The sequence below is a fragment of the Oratosquilla oratoria genome, chromosome 1 (genome assembly GCF_046742065.1).
Source record: "Oratosquilla oratoria isolate Oo_2021 chromosome 1, ASM4674206v1, whole genome shotgun sequence".
In the NCBI taxonomy this organism is placed as follows: domain Eukaryota; kingdom Metazoa; phylum Arthropoda; class Malacostraca; order Stomatopoda; family Squillidae; genus Oratosquilla; species Oratosquilla oratoria.
In genome coordinates, this window is record NC_134777.1 from 77,993,301 (window position 1) to 78,013,137 (window position 19,837).

At 40.7% G+C, this 19,837-nt stretch overlaps 1 protein-coding gene and 1 long non-coding RNA gene across 10 annotated transcripts in view; one reads left to right on the forward strand and one right to left on the reverse strand.

Annotated features, from left to right (window-relative positions):
• Window positions 1-2,261, forward strand: part of LOC143041782 (putative GPI-anchor transamidase) — a 48,666-nt gene extending 46,405 nt beyond the window's left edge. For all 9 annotated transcript variants that reach the window (XM_076172437.1, XM_076172587.1, XM_076172292.1 and 6 more), the window contains exon 9: window positions 1,946-2,261. In XM_076172437.1, coding sequence (XP_076028552.1) covers window positions 1,946-2,018 — 73 coding nt within the window. In that variant the 3' untranslated portion in view covers window positions 2,019-2,261. The remainder of the gene's footprint in view (window positions 1-1,945) is intronic.
• Window positions 2,205-14,285, reverse strand: LOC143017844 (uncharacterized). Its single transcript, XR_012965716.1, has 2 exons — window positions 13,456-14,285; window positions 2,205-8,599 (listed from the first exon to the last, which is right to left on the reverse strand). It is a non-coding gene; the product is annotated as an uncharacterized LOC143017844 (long non-coding RNA).
• Window positions 14,286-19,837: the final 5,552 nt, after the last annotated feature.

Here is a 19,837-nt window from a genome sequence, read left to right on the forward strand (position 1 = left end):
GATGGGGTGGTGCGAGAGGTGAATGCAAGGGTAGTGGGTCAGGGGTTGGAGATAATTAAAGAAAATGGAGAAAAGTGGGAGGTGAGCCAGTTGTTGTTTGCTGATGACACTGCACTTGCAGCAGGAACAGAGGAGGGATTGAGGAAGTTAGTGACAGAGTTTGAGAAGGTGTGTGAAAGAAGGAAGCTGAAGATATATGTGGGCAAAAGTAAGGTGATGAGATGTACAAGGGAAGAGAGTGACAGCAGGCTGGAGGTGAGCATTAAGGGTGAAAGACTGGAGGAAGTGGATAGTTTTAGATACTTGGGTGCGAATGTGGCAGGAAAGGGAGGATTGGTGGTGGAGGTAGAATGTAGATTGAGAGAAGTGAGTAAATGCCTTGGTGGATTGAAAAGTGTAATGAGAAATAGACATCTGGGAATGGATGCTAAGAGGAGGTTGTATGAAGGAGTGATTGTGCCAACAGCATTGTACGGGGCAGAAACATGGAATATGAGAGAGGAAGAGAGAAGGAGTTTGAATGTGTTTGAGATGAAATGTCTGAGAAGTATGATAGGGGTTACTAGGCTAGATAGAGTGAGAAATGAGGAGGTGAGGAGGAGAACAGGGGTGGAAAGGGAACTGGGAGATAGGGTTGATGAAAGGGTATTAGGATGGTTTGGACACATGGAAAGAATGAGTGAAGAAAGATTAGTAAAAGAAGTGTGGAAGGCAGAGGTGGAAGGAGTGAATATGAGGGGGCGTCCTAGGATGAGATGGATGGATGGGGTGAAAGGGGCATTACAAAAGAGAGGGGGAGTGGGTGGGGGATGGGGGGTGAGGAAGTATATATGAGAAAGAAATTTGACGCAGCCCGAAGGGATTTCTCCCCGTTTTCTCCTTTTTGCATGAGGGGACGGAGAGGGGGGTCGCCGAATTTATGAAGCGGCCTTGCTGTGGATGTGCTGTGTCTTGCGACACTGCTTCTGACCCAGGGCAGTGGACAGGATGCAGGGATGACCCATCATCCAGGAGGTGCCAAGATAGGAGGGAGGGAGGAGGGTGGAGGGGAGTGGAAAATATAGGAAATTGAATGGGTGGGAGTGGTTTCTATGCCTTTTTCTTTTTGGCTACCCCCCATGTAGGGGGAAAAAGCCTTTGGTATATATATGTATGAAGGTACTCATCTAAGGATTCACCAGCCTGGTGGCGGTGAGTTCCATGGCGGTGGCGTGCAAAAACTTCATTTGTGGTCTTGACATACTGTGACTTTAAGATTTTGATAGCACTATCATAGGTGATATATTCAGAAATTGTCTCATAGATTTTTGGTGACACAAAGTTGGTAAGTAAACCCAGTTTGTCAATGTTTTCATGAGGAGGGGCACTCAAGAAGTTTTCAAAAGCCTTGAACCAATGTTTCCATTCCTGGGCAGATGTTGACAAGGATGGGTCACAATCTAGCCTCTCTGGTTTAAGTAGTTGTTCCATATTGTAGCCTCTGTTTACCAGTGGTGTGGTAGTCCTTGCGTCAACTCCAGTGCCACACAATAAGAATTTTATATTGAATAAATTATTGTGAAAAATACATAGACCTTATTACAAGGCTTTATTCAACATAAAGTCTATACCATTCTCTGGAAACAGAGAGAAGAAACATAAACAAACACAACAGCATATTATATACATATATAACTTATATACATATAACAACTCATAACAATATAATACTGATGCTACAAACATACAGAATTGTTAATACACACCTTTACATGGAGAACACTTGCTGAATACTGACAGCTGGAAAAAAACATGGCTGTCATTTAAATGCTTCCCACACAGTGTACCAGATCAATGATTACAATACACAGTGTTGCCAGATCAATGATTACAATACAGTACTACCATAACACACCAACAGTTTGATAATATCAAGCTTGTAATAATATTGTGCTTTTCTCAACAGACCATCAGAGAGTGAGAATCTACCAACCAGGAATTTCACCTTTGCTGAGCAACTTCCCATCATTTCTGGTTGAGATATCAGAGAATGTTTTTTTTCTAGCTTGAATGTACTAGAAATATGGATATCATCTCCCCATCAACAGCATAATGGTGTGTAATACCATGTTACTTGTATTCCATACTGAATAAATGCCAAAGGAACATGGGGAAATTGTGATGTGGTATTAGAATGAAACACTTTGGTCTTAAAGGTCAGAGTGTATGAAATTTACACTTTTTTCAAAGCTCCAAGCAGAATAAAAAAAAAAAAAAAACAACATTGCCGACCATTCCCATAAAATATAATTGCTGTTGAACTTAAAAATACTGAGGAGGGGATTTAACTGTGAAACAGATTTTTGCACTTAAAAAATAAATTCAGGAATTGTCAGAAGTGTGATGCTTGAGCATTTTTTTGTATTCATGCACCATTGTTAACATTGAATCTATTAAATAGTTGTGAGAAAATTTGATAAATTATGGTTTATTGTATTTACCTAATTGTAATATTCAGGAAAGGAGCAATGCTCATTCAGTTCTGTCTCCTATTCTCTAATTTTCTAATATACATCATACATACCTATCTATACCAAGGGCTTTTTCCACCTTACAAGGGAGGTAGCCAAAGTCAAAAAGCATAGATCCACTCCCGCCCATTTCATCCCCACCCACTCCACTCTCATTCATCACTCCTCCCTCCCTCCCTCTTTTCTTGGCTCCTTCTGGATGACAGGTCATCCCTGCATCTCTCCCATTGTCCTGGGTCAGAAACAATGCAGCAAGACACAGCACATCCACAACAAGGCTGCTTCATTTAATCTGTGACCCCTCCTCTTTGTCTCCTCATACAGAAAAAGAGAAGATGGGGAGAAATCCCTTCAGGATGCTTCAAAATATTCACACATATCTACTTCCCCACCCACTCCCTTCCATGCATTACAGCATCATCCATATACAACCATTCTCTACTCACTCTTATCTTTTGTCTTCTCCCTTCTTTCCTCAACAGATATCCCCCTCTTTCTCAGTGCCACTTTTACCCCATCCATCCATCTCATCCTCAGTTGCTCCCTCATGTTCACTCCATTTATCTTTTCTTTCCATGTGTCCAAACCATCCCAATACTCTTTCATCAACCTTATCTCCAAGCCCAGGTCCCTCCCTAGCGCAACAATGTCCGAGCATTGAAGCAGCATTCAAACAGAGCATGCATGTACAGCTTCTTGAAATTAGAAATGACCTGCTGGTCCATCAGTTGCAGAATGGAAGTGGTGTTCGGAGGCAGGAATTTAATTGTGGTGAAATCCAGGTCTTGGGGGAGATGCGCCTGCATGTTGAGGGGATGTGCTGGGGCGTTATCCAGCAGCAGGAGGCACTTCAGTGGGAGTCCATTCCCCTGCAGAAACTTCTTGATCTCAGGGCAGCATGCCCCTTTGAGCCACTCCTGGCACAGCTGTCGGGTTGGAATGCCACATCACTGGAAGTCTGCTCTTCAGGACATTGCCCCTCTTGAATACTCATGGCATCTCCAAATGATACACTATGAGCAGCGTGGTCTTGCAGTTGCTGCTCACGTTAGCACACAACATCACTGTAAGCCTGTCTTTCATAGGCTTATGCCCTGGCAAAGCTTTCTCCTCAGCAGTAATGTAAGCTGTTAGGCATTCTCTTCCAAAACAGCCCTGTAAAGGGCACTGAAGGTGGTGTAAGCTGGCCACTGGTACTAGCCTGTTGCCATTGCAGGTCGGCATACACTTGGTGAGCCCTTGAACAGACCATTTCCTCACTCAAGCTGTCATTCTTACACTGCTTCTCCTGTATCCACACAAGCAATAACCTTTCCACCTCATCCAACAATGCTGGCCTCTTATGTGTGCTCACATACCTTATACCCTTAGACACATTAGCTGACAGAATTTTATCTTTATTTAAAAGAATGGTTCTTATTGTTGACTCAGTATTGTTGACTCAGGCATACCAAACTCTCTCACCAGCTTACACATGCATAAACCTTGAGCAGCTTTGGCAATCACTTCCCTCTTTTTCTCAATGGTGATGCTGGTTTTCTTACGAGCACCAGCTTCAGTAGAACTTCTCACCTGTTTTGGAGGCATTTTAAGGGCACAAACAGTACAGTACCAAAGGGTAGGCACCGAAAGAAGGACCAGTTGTGCACACAACGAACAAAGATGGTGAGAGGAGACACAACACAACGCATGAATGGTGATGTCAGCAATATGGCGGTGTAGGATTTGTTTTTCCATGCAGTAATGGACACTGATGTGCCCACATAAATAGAAATTTTCCGTGTAAATAGCAACAAGATTTTCCCCATAATTTGATCGCGTAAATAGAATTTCATGTACATAAGGGCACCCGTAAATAGAGGTACCACTGTATAGATGAACTAACAGAAAATATACAAGATAATAGATTGCTCACTCAAAGAAGGAAAGGTATTGCAAGATTGGAAAAATGCCAATATTGTGCCAATATATAAAGTGGGAGATGAGGAACTATAGACTGGTCTCCCTTACAAGCACAATAGCTAAAATATGTGAAAAAGTTATCAAAAGAAGATGGACCAAATATCTGGAAGAAAACACTATACTGAATCCAAAATAATTTGTCTCTAGACAAGAAAGGTCATATGCATGTTAGCTTCGTCGACACTAACACTTAGTAATGTTTGTCTTCTGTAGGCCCCATGCCTTGTCCTTCTCTTTATGTTCCACTATATCTTCTGTCATAAGTTAATAATGTTTCTGGATGGGGTAAGCAAACTGGTCTTAAATATTCTTGATTTTCTTCTTCAATAATTCTCTATATCGCTTTTAGATAAGGTACACCAAGGACTCCCACCTGGGATCCTCTTACACCCACCAAGCCACCCACGTCACAATTTAATTCATCCAATAACTTTGAACATTACAAATAAGTGCCAACCTTTTAGGGCGTGACTTTACCTCCATGCACCAATACTTTTTCTACTCCTCCACCCTTTTCTCCAATCAGAAAGACTGTTATACTGTCTCAAGCAATACTGTTTACGCAAGCAATTTGTCGCAAGCAGAACAAGCTCTGTGTTTACATTTTGTCACATCAGCACCAACCCTAACCAATGTTTACAAATATAAGATGGTAAGCGAAATATGTAACTCTCTGCAACTTGCAGTCGGCCAGTGTTTCATAACAACAAAATATAAAATTAATATAAAATTTACATATCGTTTCACCTACCCCTCTATCTACTTAAATGTCTACCTCTATCTACTGGTCTCTTACACACAAACTTGATTTGTTTTTATTCAAGTTTAATAGATATATTGCAAGAAAGGAATGGATGGGCAGATTGTGTATTCCTGGATTTACAAAAGGCATTTGATAAAGTACCACACAAAAAGCTATTTAGAAAAATCGAAACAACAGGAGGTGTACAAGGAAAATTATTGAAATAGATGGAAGATTTCTTGCATGGGAGAAAAATGAGGGTGGTATTTTAAAGATAAAACCTTGACCTGGGAAGAAATTATAAGTGGAGACCCACAAGGTTCAATATTAGCTATGATAATGTTTGCTATATATATATAAATTACATGAATGAAGGTGTAGAATGTTACATGAACTTCTTTGCAGATGACACAAAACTACTGAAGAAAGTATGGAAAAAGACTGTGAATCACTACAGAGAGACTTAGACAAAGTCTGGGAATGGAGCCAAAAGTGGGAAGTAAACTTCGACATTAAGAAATAAAGTATAATAAGAGTTTGGAGAAATCCCTTCAGGCTGAGTCAAATTTTTCTCACACATACTATCTCACCCCCCATCCTCCAACCCATTCCACCTCATGCATCACATGCATCCATATACAACCATTCTCTAATCACCCGTCTTCTGTCCTCTCTCGTCCTTCCTCAACAGACATTCCCCACTTCCCCAAAGACCCCTTTCACCCCATCCATCCATCTCATCCTAGATTGCCCCCTCATGTTCACTTCCTCCACATCTGCCTTCCATACCTCTTTTACTAGTCTTTCTTCACTCATTCTTTCCAGGTGTCTAAACCATCCCAACACTTTTTCATCCACCCTACCTCCAAACTCCCTTACCACCCCTGTCCTCCTCCTCACCTCCTCATTTCTCACTCTATCTAGCCTAGTAACCCCTATCATACTTCTCAGACACCTCATCTCAAACACATTCAAACTCCTTCTCTCCTTCTCTCTTATGTTCCATATTTCTGCCCCATACAGTGCTGTTGGCACAATCACTCCTTCATACAATCTCCTCTTAGAATCCATGCCCAAATGTCTATTCCTCATTACACTTTTTAATCCTCCAAGGCATTTACCCACTTCTCTCAATCTACATTCTACCTCCACCTCCACTCCACCCTTTCCTGCCACATTCACACCCAAATATCTAAAACTATCCACTTCCTCCAGTTGCTCACCCCTTAATGCTCACTTCCAGTCTGCTGCCACTTTCACCCCTTGTACATCTCATCCCCTTACTTTTACCCACATTTATCTTCAACTTTCTTCTATCACACACTCTCCCAAACTCTGTCACCAACTTCCTCAATCCCTCCTCTGATCCTGCTACAAGTGCAGTGTCATCCGCAAACAACAACTGGCTCACCTCCCACTTTTCTCCATTTTCTTTAACCATCTCCAATCCCTGACCCACCACCCTTGCTACCTCTCACACCACCCCATCCATGTATAAGTTGAACAGCCAAGGCGACATAACACATCCCTGACAAAGTCCCACCTTTACCTCGAACCACTCACTCCATTTCTAATCCTGACACATGCTCTACTACTCTCGTAAAAACTCTTAACAGCTCCTACAAGCTTTCCTCCTATCCTGTACATCTGCAGTACCTCCCACAGTGCCTTCCTGTCAACCCTGTCATAAGCCTTTTCCAGATCCATAAAAGCCAAAAAAAAAACATCCTTACCTTTTCCTATAGCTTTCTCACATATCTGTCTTACCACAATAATCTGATCTATGCAACCTCTACCTGTCCTAAATCCACACTCCTCCTTGCCAATGACTCCCCCTCTTCCTCTCCTAATCCTCTCAATCAAGATCCTCCCATAAGCCTTCCCTACTACACTTAACAAGTTAATCCCGCTGAAACTACTACACTCACAGTTGTCCTCCTTTCCCTTGTAAAGTGGAACTATACAGGCACTCCTCCAGTCCTCCGGCACTTTACCCTCTCTCCAGCAAACATTAAATAACCTCACCAGCTAGTCCACCATCACTGTACCTCCTTTTTTTTTAGACATTCTGCATGGCATCCATCCAGACCAGGTGCCTTACCTGCCCTCATCATCTTAACTACTGCCTTCACTTCATCATTCCTTATTTCTCCTCCAATTTCCTCACTCATCATGGTCATTTTCTTAGCACTTCCCACTGCAACTATCTTTCCCTCCCTATCCTCCTTCACATTTAGCAACTCCCTAAAATATTCTGCCCAACTTCCCCTTACTGCCTTCTCTTCCATTATCATCTCTCCATCTACACCTTTTACCTTTTCTTCTCTACTTGATTCGCCTGGTCTTCCTCTCTTAATTTCTTTCCAAAACATCTTTTTATTACTATCAAAATTTTCTGTCATACTCTTACCCCATTTCACATCTGCTCTCCTCTTTGCCTCCTTTACCTTGTGCTTTACTTCTCTTTTCTTTGTACCTCTCATATGACTCCCTCGTCCTATTTTGTAACCAATCTGTGAAAGCTCGCTTCTTATCTTCTACAACCTTCTTTGTTTCCTCATCCCACCATTCACTACCCTTCTTTCTATTTCCTCCTGTCCTTGTTCCATACACCATCTTTGCACACTTTGTGACTCCCTCCTTGAACCATCCCCATTCCTCCTCCACTCCTAGCTCTACTCTATCCTTCACTCCCTCCCACTCCTCTTTCAGCTTCTTCTTGTACTCCTCCTTTTCCTTTACATGAAAAGGAAATGTAAATAATAAAATAAATATTTTGTTGCTATTTCACGGATTTCACCTTTCACGGGTGGTCCTGGAACACATTAACCATGAGTAACGAGGGAGTACTGCATTTTTCCATTTAAGATAATACTCATTTCTTGACACATTTAGAGGCCAATAAAGCCTATGGAAGAGTGGAATACTGAAAAGTGGAAGAATTTTTCACACAAAAATATTAAGAACAGAACTGCTAAGGTCTGCCATGGCCTCAACTTCACCACACTGGCCTTCCAACTCTGCCAGTAATATTCACTAATAAACATACAACACATACAAGTGAGCCATTAGGTCACCATTTAAACAGTGTCACCACTACTGTGATCAATAAACAGCACAAACTTACCAAAAGTTTTTCAAAATTAGCATCTGCTTCCAGTTGTCCATTGAGCTGGTTGAAGTCCTCAAGTGTTTTGACTGGTAAAAATGCATTAAGTCTTCCCAAATCTTCATGCCCAACAAGCCCTTTCATTTCATTATTTTCTTTGCTGTTGAGTATATGGAATATTTCCTGAAGCGTCTTGCTTTGGTTTTCTAATACAATTTCAAAACGAGCAAATAAACTCAACAGTGTCTTAAGTTCAACTAAGATAATTCTTTAAATCTGAAAGAAAATAAAATAAAATGAGAATGGAATATAAAGTAACAACTAACATGAAGCCCATTGAGGGATGTAATTACACCATTACACCAATGTGTGCATGCCTGCACTGCAAATCGATCCTGGGACCTCAGAGTAGGGCCTATCTATGGTTACCAGACTACCAGGCTCTTATGAGGTCTAAGGTTCTATACCCATGCACACATAATTGTTTATGGTGGTTTGAAAGTAAAAACCACCATCACAATGTCTATTTATATACACTGGCAACAGTTCTGCCAAAAGGGGTGACAAGACAAATCCTCTTATTCCCCTTTCCACTGCAACCACTATTAATGTGGACTAAGTGGCTATTCCCAATCCTACTTCGCATATCAGTCTCATCTCATGTATGAAATGAGGGACATTCTTTGTCTCAGTTGCCAGGGATTGCCTTTGTCATCACCAATCAAAATCGATGGTCCACATTATGATTGTGCAATAATGACATGATAGAAATTAACTGATCAGGTAGACAGATAACAATGATGGCTCTAAGCTATTTTCACAGCTTGATGGAGTCATAAAAAGAAAATAAAAAACAGTACAAAGGAAACTTTCATCAGTGAAGTTATAGTGGTTACACTGCCACTTATTCTCATTCTGATATTGTTATTAAAGTGACTGCTAGAGGGCAGTAATTAGCATTTCATTTGTATGGACAAAAACTTAATATCATCTTCCCATCAGATGTCTGGGATGATTCACTGATGAACACATTGTTCATTGGTTTCTTGATGATAGCATTTTGCCTCTTGAGTGGTGGGATGTCTTCAAGTTCAGGTGGGGAAGGAGCTTTTTTCTTTCTAATTATAACAGTATGGCCACTTGACCCACTCGAGTCTGTTGTCCCAGGCAACTTTTTTTTATTGTGCAAGCAAATTTTTAGATTCTTTTTAACTGACTCAAGACTGTGTTAACCTTAGCAAGATAGAAATATAGTTTATAAAGCACAGTCCTACAACAGGCAACCCTGCATTACATAAAAATCACTCTAAACCTCAAAAATTAATCCGTTTACTACTCAAGGTAAGATATACTCAGCTGAAAGACTCCCCCATATCAGTTAAGGGTATCCACTATACTGTTGTCAGACAAGGAGGTATAACAACAGCAGACTTTCATGTGTTCTATTATTGAAAAAAAAAAAAATCCCATAAAGACAAAAGACATTTTTCAATTATTAGGGTTCGTTAGACTACTAATGTTGACTTTGATGGATGGGTGTGGTGATTTCACCTTTAAAGATACTTGATCATGGTATTCAGAACTTAAGTTATACAATAAAATTAACAATGAAAAGTTAAGCTTAAAATTGGTTTCCAACCATTCCTTTTTTGCTCAGCAGTTAAGGTTCAAAAACTTTTTGTGTTGCAGTTACATAAAAATGGTGCAAGTAAATACTGGTAAGAAAGCCTGTTCCCTCTTCCAAGTTCTGCTTCACTTTGAATATCTGAGGAATATTCAGCCTTCTTTGCCATTGCTCAAGCTTGACCATACTCAGCTGAAATGGAAAGAGGAAAGTTTTAGTAACGAGATATTTTTGTGAAAAATAACACACTATGTGTAAGTTAAAATATCTGTTAACTACTAATAACATATGTCAGATATACTGTACTATGAACATACCACCTAATTTGTACATTAGTATCAGAACAGTTCTACAGCATACATTCATACACATTAAGATGGTAAATACAGTAGTACTCAGTTTTTGGCCATCAACTAAAATCCAACATATGTTCTGGTCTTATGAATTCTGATTTAAAATCAGTAATCACTTCTGCCACAGCTAGAAACTAGTGTGTAGTCTGTGTCACAGTACTCTTCTTGGGACTGGAATATGTTGAGGCCAGCCAGGTGACCATGTTTGTGTGTCGTATATAGGCAATTCCTTCTTGACAAAGGAAATTCATTGATCTTTAATCTAATCACTTTTTCATGACTATTATATAGTCTAGATGTATCTACACAAATTATACAGTAATGTACTGATGCAATATAGTTTAACCTAAATTTGATGCTAGCAGCAATACTACTAAAGTATGTGGGAAAATATCATTGACTGTTGCCATATTATTGTGTCGTCCAGAAGACCTCTGATGTCATTGTTTATGTGGCTACCGTATTTGCCTCTCCACATACTCCTATTTCTAGCTTACTGCTTCCAGCCTCACAATAAAAACAAATATAACAGTGCCTATAAGTCACACATTCAAAGCAACCGATTTAAAAAATAATTTATGAATTGTTCAATTTGCTATTTTGTCAATTGAACTATTCAAAATTATTCATATATAGGATATTTAGAAATTAAAGTTACTTACCACATTTACTGAGTACTCTTCCATCATACTGTGTCCAGCTTCCTTCTGGGTGACTTTTTCCTTGATAGCTTTGTTGAGCTTTGAAGTGTCAGGGTATTGTGGCCAATAACATTTCCCATCCAGCAGCCAGGTATTAGGAACCAAAGCAATTTCATTTCCTTCCTCAAAGACAATAACAGCAAATTCTGCCATACCTTTCTGCTTTTAAATACAATTGGCTTATAAAAGCTGCATGAAGGTTCAACATGTACTATACTGTACAGTAACTGTGCAACACAGTCCTCACCCATCCTCACTGCTCTGTGAACAGTATACTGTACTGGTAGCCCTCACTCTATATTGAACTATTACTTCTCTAAGAAGATTTGATCGCCCTCCTTGGCACCTGATGATTAATGAGGTACAGTCTAAGTTAGCAATGCAGGATAAATCTGGGCAGGAATCTTCCTTCAGTACATAAAGCCAGGGTTACTGTATCCATTGAGATAGGGTAAGATTGGGCTGGGTCAAAATTGTGGTACCAGTACATGGCTATAGTGCACTAGCCTATTTAATAACTTCAATATGTCTACTATCAAATTGAATAAAAAATATGATAACATTTTACATCAGACAAACATTTTTCAACAGAAGCCACAGCTCATTGTTGGTGGACTGTGTGAAGTAAGGGAAAAGATGCAAACTTTGACAAACGAGACTGAAGGGGGGAAAAGAATACATTTACATTCAGTATTTTATATGAGCATGTTCTTAGGCTCTTACTTTCATTACTAATAGCATATATACCCAGAGAACTTGACTGCACAGGATATGTGTACAAATCTTCACAAACTTTATAGATATGATATAACAAATAAATGTCTGGGTCTCCTTCATACTTCAATATATTCACTACTTTCCCAACCTTACTATTAATAATTATGCCATGGTTAGCTGGGTTCACTTTGATACAAAAGTTCTTTAGGTATAAAACTTTAAACTGTACACAAGGAAAATCACTTAGTACTGGCCCATTACTGTGGACCACTTTTGCAACTGGATATTTAAAATTCTTCTCTTCGGGTTCATATGCCTTCAATTCATAAATTCTATTAATTATTTGCATGAGAAGACAGTTAGGTTTTCTAAGCAATTTTTTTTAGGTATCCAAGATAATTCTCAAAAAGGAAAGGCACTGAATTTTTCAATTGATCCATGTCTATTTACATCATCTGTTAAATGACACAAATTATGAATGTTATACACAACATGCCTAAAATCATACACATCTTTAAAGTGGTTTACAAAAACAATCAAATATCTATGTGGTTTTTCCACAGTTTCTGGATCTCTGGGTACTGAAAGCAGAAATGTGCTCACACTCAAAAGAAGAAAATTTTTATAAACATTCTCATCAATGTGTTTCTGAAGACAAACTGGTCCAGTATACAAAAGAAAGGCTCTGAATTATCTAAACTTCTTGGTTTTCTGTTAAATTCACAAGGAATGTAATTTGCAAGTTCTTCCAGTTGTACTGATATTTGTTCTTTACACTGAGAGCCAATCCTCGTAAGCAGAGGTTCCTTTAGCCAAAGGTTGAGCAATTATCTCATGACACCCAAATAAAGAAGGTGCATTGGGTCCAGCACAAACTTTGAAGCAAGTCCAATATTAAGTGCTAGTTGTGGACTTCGACTATGATGGTGATTTTACTGATTATTATCTTCCATAGAAGCAAAATTTGAATAGGTTCTCTTTTTAGCATCAAGTTCAGGAAATGTAACTGTACCTGCATGATTACCATGTTGGCATTGCTGTCACCCCCACTTCCGTCGTCTCCTCTCAGAGCGTTTCTATTCTCTCTAGAGTTCCTATGTTGGCCCACGGTCATTACATATGGGTTTATCGTTCTGGTCTCACTGTATCCTTGAAGAAGATAATCTACTTCTCCTAAACTTATATTTGACTTAAGATCTTTATACAGCTTTTCTGCCGTTAAGTCATCAGAATTTTTGGCTAATAATCCAAAGGTGATCAATTTGATTACCTGAGAAATTTTCATTTTGTCACTAGATCTTTCTATCCAGTCTGAATCTTTCAAGATAGAATTCATGTCTTTTGACCATCTATCTAATCTAGCTAAGTATTCTGTGTCTGTTTCACTTGTTCTAACTTCTTTAATCATTTTTACCAAAGACCTGATAGGATCCTGGTCACACTTGGACATAAAATGTTTAATGAAGGCTTTCTTATATACTTCATATTGGTTGATCTCTTCCATTTGCTGGAAATTAATGATAAACCTAGCCCTCCCATTCTCAGGGTCTATATTCTCCTTTAGAATTTCTATTTTTCTTTTTTCATCAGTAATGTTTTTACTCACAATAAGAGTGTCTATCAAATTAAGGTATTTGTTGACCCCATAGGTATTTGCTTCCCCAGTAAATTTCGGAATATTGATATTTGAGGTATGAACCTCATGCCTCAACACGTTCAAGTTCGGGTTACTCATACCTTGCTTTAGCTTGGCTGCCTCCACGTATTGTTGCTTGTGATGTCAACTTCCCTCTCGACGTCCTTCTTCAGCCTTGTCATTCACCAGCGACGTCGTTCCTCAGCCTCGTCACTCACTGCCTTGAAGATCGTCTTGTAGATGATCACCTTGAAGATCGCTTTGTTCCACTCGTAGTAGTTGCTCGTAGTGTTGTAGACCCCTCGTTCCTCGTCCTGTCGTCCCTTGAAACCAACACACGCTTGATTGTGGTTGCTGTACTCCCGTAGACTATCTCGCACCACTTCACGCACCAGTCATGTCACTTCTCTTCGGAGGAAATTGAAGTTCCCCAAGCTGCCGCCACTGTCACCCCCTCTTCCGTCGTCTCCTCTCAGAGCGTTTCTATTCTCTCTAGAATTTGTTCTACGACCCCATGCCTTGGTCTTCTTGGGGGTGAATAAAATAGGGTGTAGTCGTTCTGATGCTTGTTGGTCTAAATCAGTACACCTCGAGAATCCCCACCGGAATTCTCTACGCCACGTCAAGCCACCTTCGTTCTGACATCACTCTTTCATTCATCCAATAGTCTTTTCTCAAACACGTGGCACACCTTAAGGGCGTGACTTTCCTTTCTGCACCAATGATTTTTCTCCTTTTTCTCCAATTGGAGAGGCTGTTATACTCTTCTAAACTATGTCACAATGTAAGCATTATGTCGTAACAAAAATGGCTTGTCCGCTCACAGTTCCAACAGACAAAACAATTTTACACCAGGCGACACTCTGCACTTTTAAATATATACAAGGCGCGATTCTGAATCAGCTATCCTTGGCGTCAGTTAGGCGTCGGCCGTTGTATCATAACATCCTAATAAAAAGACTATAGAATTTCCTTCCAGTCCTTCTACCTCCGATCTACCTTAAATGTCTACCTTTATCTACCGGCCTCTTACAATTGCTCGCAACTACTGTAACCTGAATGCGATCTAATACATTTTAAAAATTGGCGAGCGGGTGCATCACAGATAAAAGATTGGATAAATACAATGAATTTTGACCCCTTCAAATCAAATCCTCTAATTCAAGCATTTATTCTATAAAAGATTGTAAATATTCTTGTACATTTTTAGGTTTAGAAACCCCTAAAAACATGCCCACTGGTGCTGGTTCTGAAATGATCGTTTTGTTATCAGTGCAAAACTGAACTAAAATTGGCCAAATTTGTTTCCCACTGCTATTAAATAGTGGAATTCCATCACAATTTATTTTCAAGGAAACTGTCGTGACTTTACTCTCTGCATCAGGAATAGATTCAAGAAACTCATTGAGGGAGTTCCGTATTAGTTCAGTTTTGACCCTGGGCGCGATATAGCGTTAGCAAACTAAATATTGATTTTGTAAATTATAATAAATTAACGTGATATGCGATTTTCTGGGCGGAAATGAAAATAAAAAATACCTTGCTACAAGCAAATATGCTAATGAACGAGTTGAAAACCCCGCCAACGTCTCTCACGACGACGACAATGAGGACGATCCGGATGACATTTAATTTGCATGTAATGATTTATTAAACACAGGTTAGGTTGGGTTAGGTTAGTTTAGTTTAGGTTAGACGAATTTATCCTTTCATTTCTTCGACGTCGGCATCTATTATAATAAACATGACGTACCATTCGTCCGGCGCGACTTCGTTACTTACGAAATCTGTTTTAGCAACTTTTTTGTTTTTTATTTCCGCCCACAAAATTGCATATTACGTTGATACATTAAATTTTACAAAATTAATAACTAATTTTATATTGCTATATTACGCCCAGGGGCGAAACTGAACATTTACCGGAAGTTCTTTAATCCAAAATGAAAATACTCGCCCCCACAGATTTTCTTTATCAGGTCAGACCTGATGTAGTTTTCCAGTCACTCTCCCTTAATGTTCACTTCCAGTCTGCTACCACTTTCACCCCTTGTACATCTCATCACCTTACTTTTACCCACATTTATCTTCAATTATTTCAAAATACGCTTACCAAGGTGATTCATACTTACATCCTATTTAAGGACAGACGTCCCCCAAATCAGGCTCTCCCAAAAATGGCTTACAAAGAAACTGAAAAAAGTATGGCTAAAAAGAGACAGGCTTATAAGAAGTACAAGTGCTCAGGTGCATCTAATGACTATCAAAGTTATGTATTAATGCAGAGAGAGAGAGAGAGAGAGAAAAAAAACAAAACAAAACGACAATTCCAAATGGATATCGCTGATAAAACCAAAGAGAATCCCAAAGAATTCTATAGTTACATTAGAGATAAAAAGGGTTGTTAGGAATCACATTGGCCCACTGTTAATTGCTGACGGTTAACTTGAATATTCAAATGAAGTAAGGTGTGATATTTTAAACAATTATTTTAGCTCAGTATACGTAAACGAAACACCTCAAAGTGAACTCCAAACTGAAACCTGTGAAAAGTCTAGGGTAAAATTACTACGGTAAATATAACAAAAGAAAAAATTAAAGGGTGTGTAGTGACGCATCCTACGACCTGTCACACACTGATCCAAAAACCTCCAGAGCTAGCCCTATATAGTTCCCATAGTTGGCAAACGGTGAATATGCGTTAGCGGTACAGCAACCCATTCTTGGCTACGACTTCCTCCAGCACTACAATATGGTAGTTAGCGCCAAGGATAACTGCTTGTACCACGGCACAACAAGCATACCAGGAACCACAACTAACGCAACTTACCACCAGATATCGTCACTCCAGCCCGATGGCGATTATGCACGCATCCTGCAGGAGTTTCCCCAGCTAACATTGCCAGACAAGACCAACACCACCACCACCCCTCACAACATCATGCACCACATCCAGACATCTGGACCGCCAGTATACAGCAAGCCTCGACGACTTTCCCCAGAGAAGTTGGCCGCTGCCAAACAGGAGTTCCAAGAACTCCTAGACCAGGATATCATCCAACCATCGGGGAGTGATTGGGCATCACCACTCCATATGTTTCCCAAGCCACCCCCACCGACCAACCAATGGCGGGCCTGCGGTGACTACCGTCAACTTAACCGCATCACGAAGCCCGACCGCTACCACATCCCTTACGCTCAGGACTTCCACTTCAAGCTTCACGGGAAGCAGGTCTTCTCCAAGAACCCAACCACGGTACACGTTGGCCATCCTACGACCTGCTTGCAGCCAACGGTACGCCCATCGCAATGTACGGCAGCCACCACTGCGTCCTGGACCTCCACGATGTCAAGTTTCCTTGGACATTCGTCATAGCAGCGGTACAGCAACCCATTCTTGGCTACGACTTCCTCCAGCACTACAATATGGTAGTTAGCGCCAAGGATAACTGCTTGTACCACGGCACAACAAGCATACCAGGAACCACAACTAACGCAACTTACCACCAGATATCGTCACTCCAGCCCGATGGCGATTATGCACGCATCCTGCAGGAGTTTCCCCAGCTAACATTGCCAGACAAGACCAACACCACCACCACCCCTCACAACATCATGCACCACATCCAGACATCTGGACCGCCAGTATACAGCAAGCCTCGACGACTTTCCCCAGAGAAGTTGGCCGCTGCCAAACAGGAGTTCCAAGAACTCCTAGACCAGGATATCATCCAACCATCGGGGAGTGATTGGGCATCACCACTCCATATGTTTCCCAAGCCACCCCCACCGACCAACCAATGGCGGGCCTGCGGTGACTACCGTCAACTTAACCGCATCACGAAGCCCGACCGCTACCACATCCCTTACGCTCAGGACTTCCACTTCAAGCTTCACGGGAAGCAGGTCTTCTCCAAGAACCCAACCACGGTACACGTTGGCCATCCTACGACCTGCTTGCAGCCAACGGTACGCCCATCGCAATGTACGGCAGCCACCACTGCGTCCTGGACCTCCACGATGTCAAGTTTCCTTGGACATTCGTCATAGCAGCGGTACAGCAACCCATTCTTGGCTACGACTTCCTCCAGCACTACAATATGGTAGTTAGCGCCAAGGATAACTGCTTGTACCACGGCACAACAAGCATACCAGGAACCACAACTAACGCAACTTACCACCAGATATCGTCACTCCAGCCCGATGGCGATTATGCACGCATCCTGCAGGAGTTTCCCCAGCTAACATTGCCAGACAAGACCAACACCACCACCACCCCTCACAACATCATGCACCACATCCAGACATCTGGACCGCCAGTATACAGCAAGCCTCGACGACTTTCCCCAGAGAAGTTGGCCGCTGCCAAACAGGAGTTCCAAGAACTCCTAGACCAGGATATCATCCAACCATCGGGGAGTGATTGGGCATCACCACTCCATATGTTTCCCAAGCCACCCCCACCGACCAACCAATGGCGGGCCTGCGGTGACTACCGTCAACTTAACCGCATCACGAAGCCCGACCGCTACCACATCCCTTACGCTCAGGACTTCCACTTCAAGCTTCACGGGAAGCAGGTCTTCTCCAAGATCGACCTGATCAGGGCGTTTCATCAAATCCCTGTAGCGCCGGAAGACGTCCAGAAGACAGCCATAACCACTCCGTTCGGCCTCTTCGAATGGAAGATGATGGCCTTTGGCCTCCGGAATGGTTGGATATAATGTCACTGGGGGACAAAATATAATTTTAGGAAGGGATGCCGGACAGAATGTCAATGAACGAGGGGAGGCCGGTGTTAAACGCGGTGACGTAGGGGGACAAAGTGTACAAAAGAGATCGGGTGACCGTGAGCGACCAGATGTCCGCGTAATATATAGGCCAAAGACATTATCATTAGCAGACGACAAACTGTTATTTCAAGAACTGTCTAGTTTCTGCACCCGGGACTTATTGATAATGGGTGATTTCAATTTCACTGATATTGATTGGATGACCCTTGAACATTGCCATATTAGTCGCTTGATATATTTTTTCGGTGACAATTACTTAGTTCAGCAGGTAAAAGAGCCCACAAGACATGGAAACTTAATCGATCTATTGATCACTAGCCGCGAAAGCATGATGACCGATGTAGAAGTCGGTGAAACTGTTGCAAATAGCGATCACAATTAAGTTAGATTCAAACTACTCAAACATTTTAGAATAGATACTTATGCTTCTAAAATAACCGATTTCAGTAAAGCTCAGTTCATAGGACTACGTCAGGAGCTTCAGCTTACAGATTGGGAGGCAAAATTGAGCGAAAGACCTGTAGATCAGATGTGGGAAATGTTTCAAAATACGCTCACTAAAATGATTCATACTTACATTCCTTTTAAGGACAGACGTCCCCCAATCAGGCTCGCCCAAAATGGCTTGACAAAGAAACTGAAAAAGTATTGCTAAAAAAGAGACAGGCTTACAAGAAATATAAGTGCTCGGGTGCATCTAATGACTATCAAAGTTATGTATTAATACAGAGAGATTTAAAAAAGACAATAAAAAACAAAAAACGACAATACGAAATGAATATCGCTGATAAATCCAAAGAGAATCCCAAAGAATTCTATAGTTACATTAGAGATAAAAATATTGTTAGGAATCACATTGGTCCACTATTATCTGCAGACAGTCAACTTGAATATTCAAATGAAGGAATGTGTGATATTTTAAACAATTATTTTAGCTCAGTATTTGTAAACGAAACACCTCAAAGTGAACTCCAAACTGAAACCTGTGAAAAGTCTAGGGTAAACTTACTCAAAGTTAATAAAACACCAGGGCTTGACGGTTGGCATCCAATAATCTTAAAGGAAATGAAAAATGAGATTGTTGTTCCATTAGAAATTATTTTCAAGAAATCCATCTTATCCGGAGATGTCCCAAAGAGAATGGAAGTTAGCTAACGTTACTCCCATATTAAAAAAGGTGACAAAAAGAATCCAAATAGCTGCAGGCCTATAAGTTTGACCTCAATCGTAGGAAAAATGATGGCAACTATCATCAGAGATGCTATCGAACATCATTTAGAAAGTGACTGTTTGATAAGTGATAGTTAGCATGGTTTCTGACGGAAACGTTCTTGCATGACTAACTTATTCGAATTCTACAACACAGTTATCTCGAATTATGACAAAAGAAGCAATATAGATTTAATATATATCTAGATATTGCAAAAGCTTTTGATATCTTCCCCCACGAAAGACTACTTACTAAATTAGCTTTACACGGAATAAGTGATAGTCTAGTTGGACTAGTAATTGGTTGAATGATCGAAAACAGAGAGTTGTTTTAAATGGAAAAAATTCTGGATGGAAAAATGTTACAAGTGGAGTTCCTCAAGGTTCCGTTCTAGGGCCACTTCTATTCATAGTATAAATGATATAGACCGTGGACTAAAATCTACTGTTTCCAAATTTGCTGATGGTACAAAACTGTGCGGAA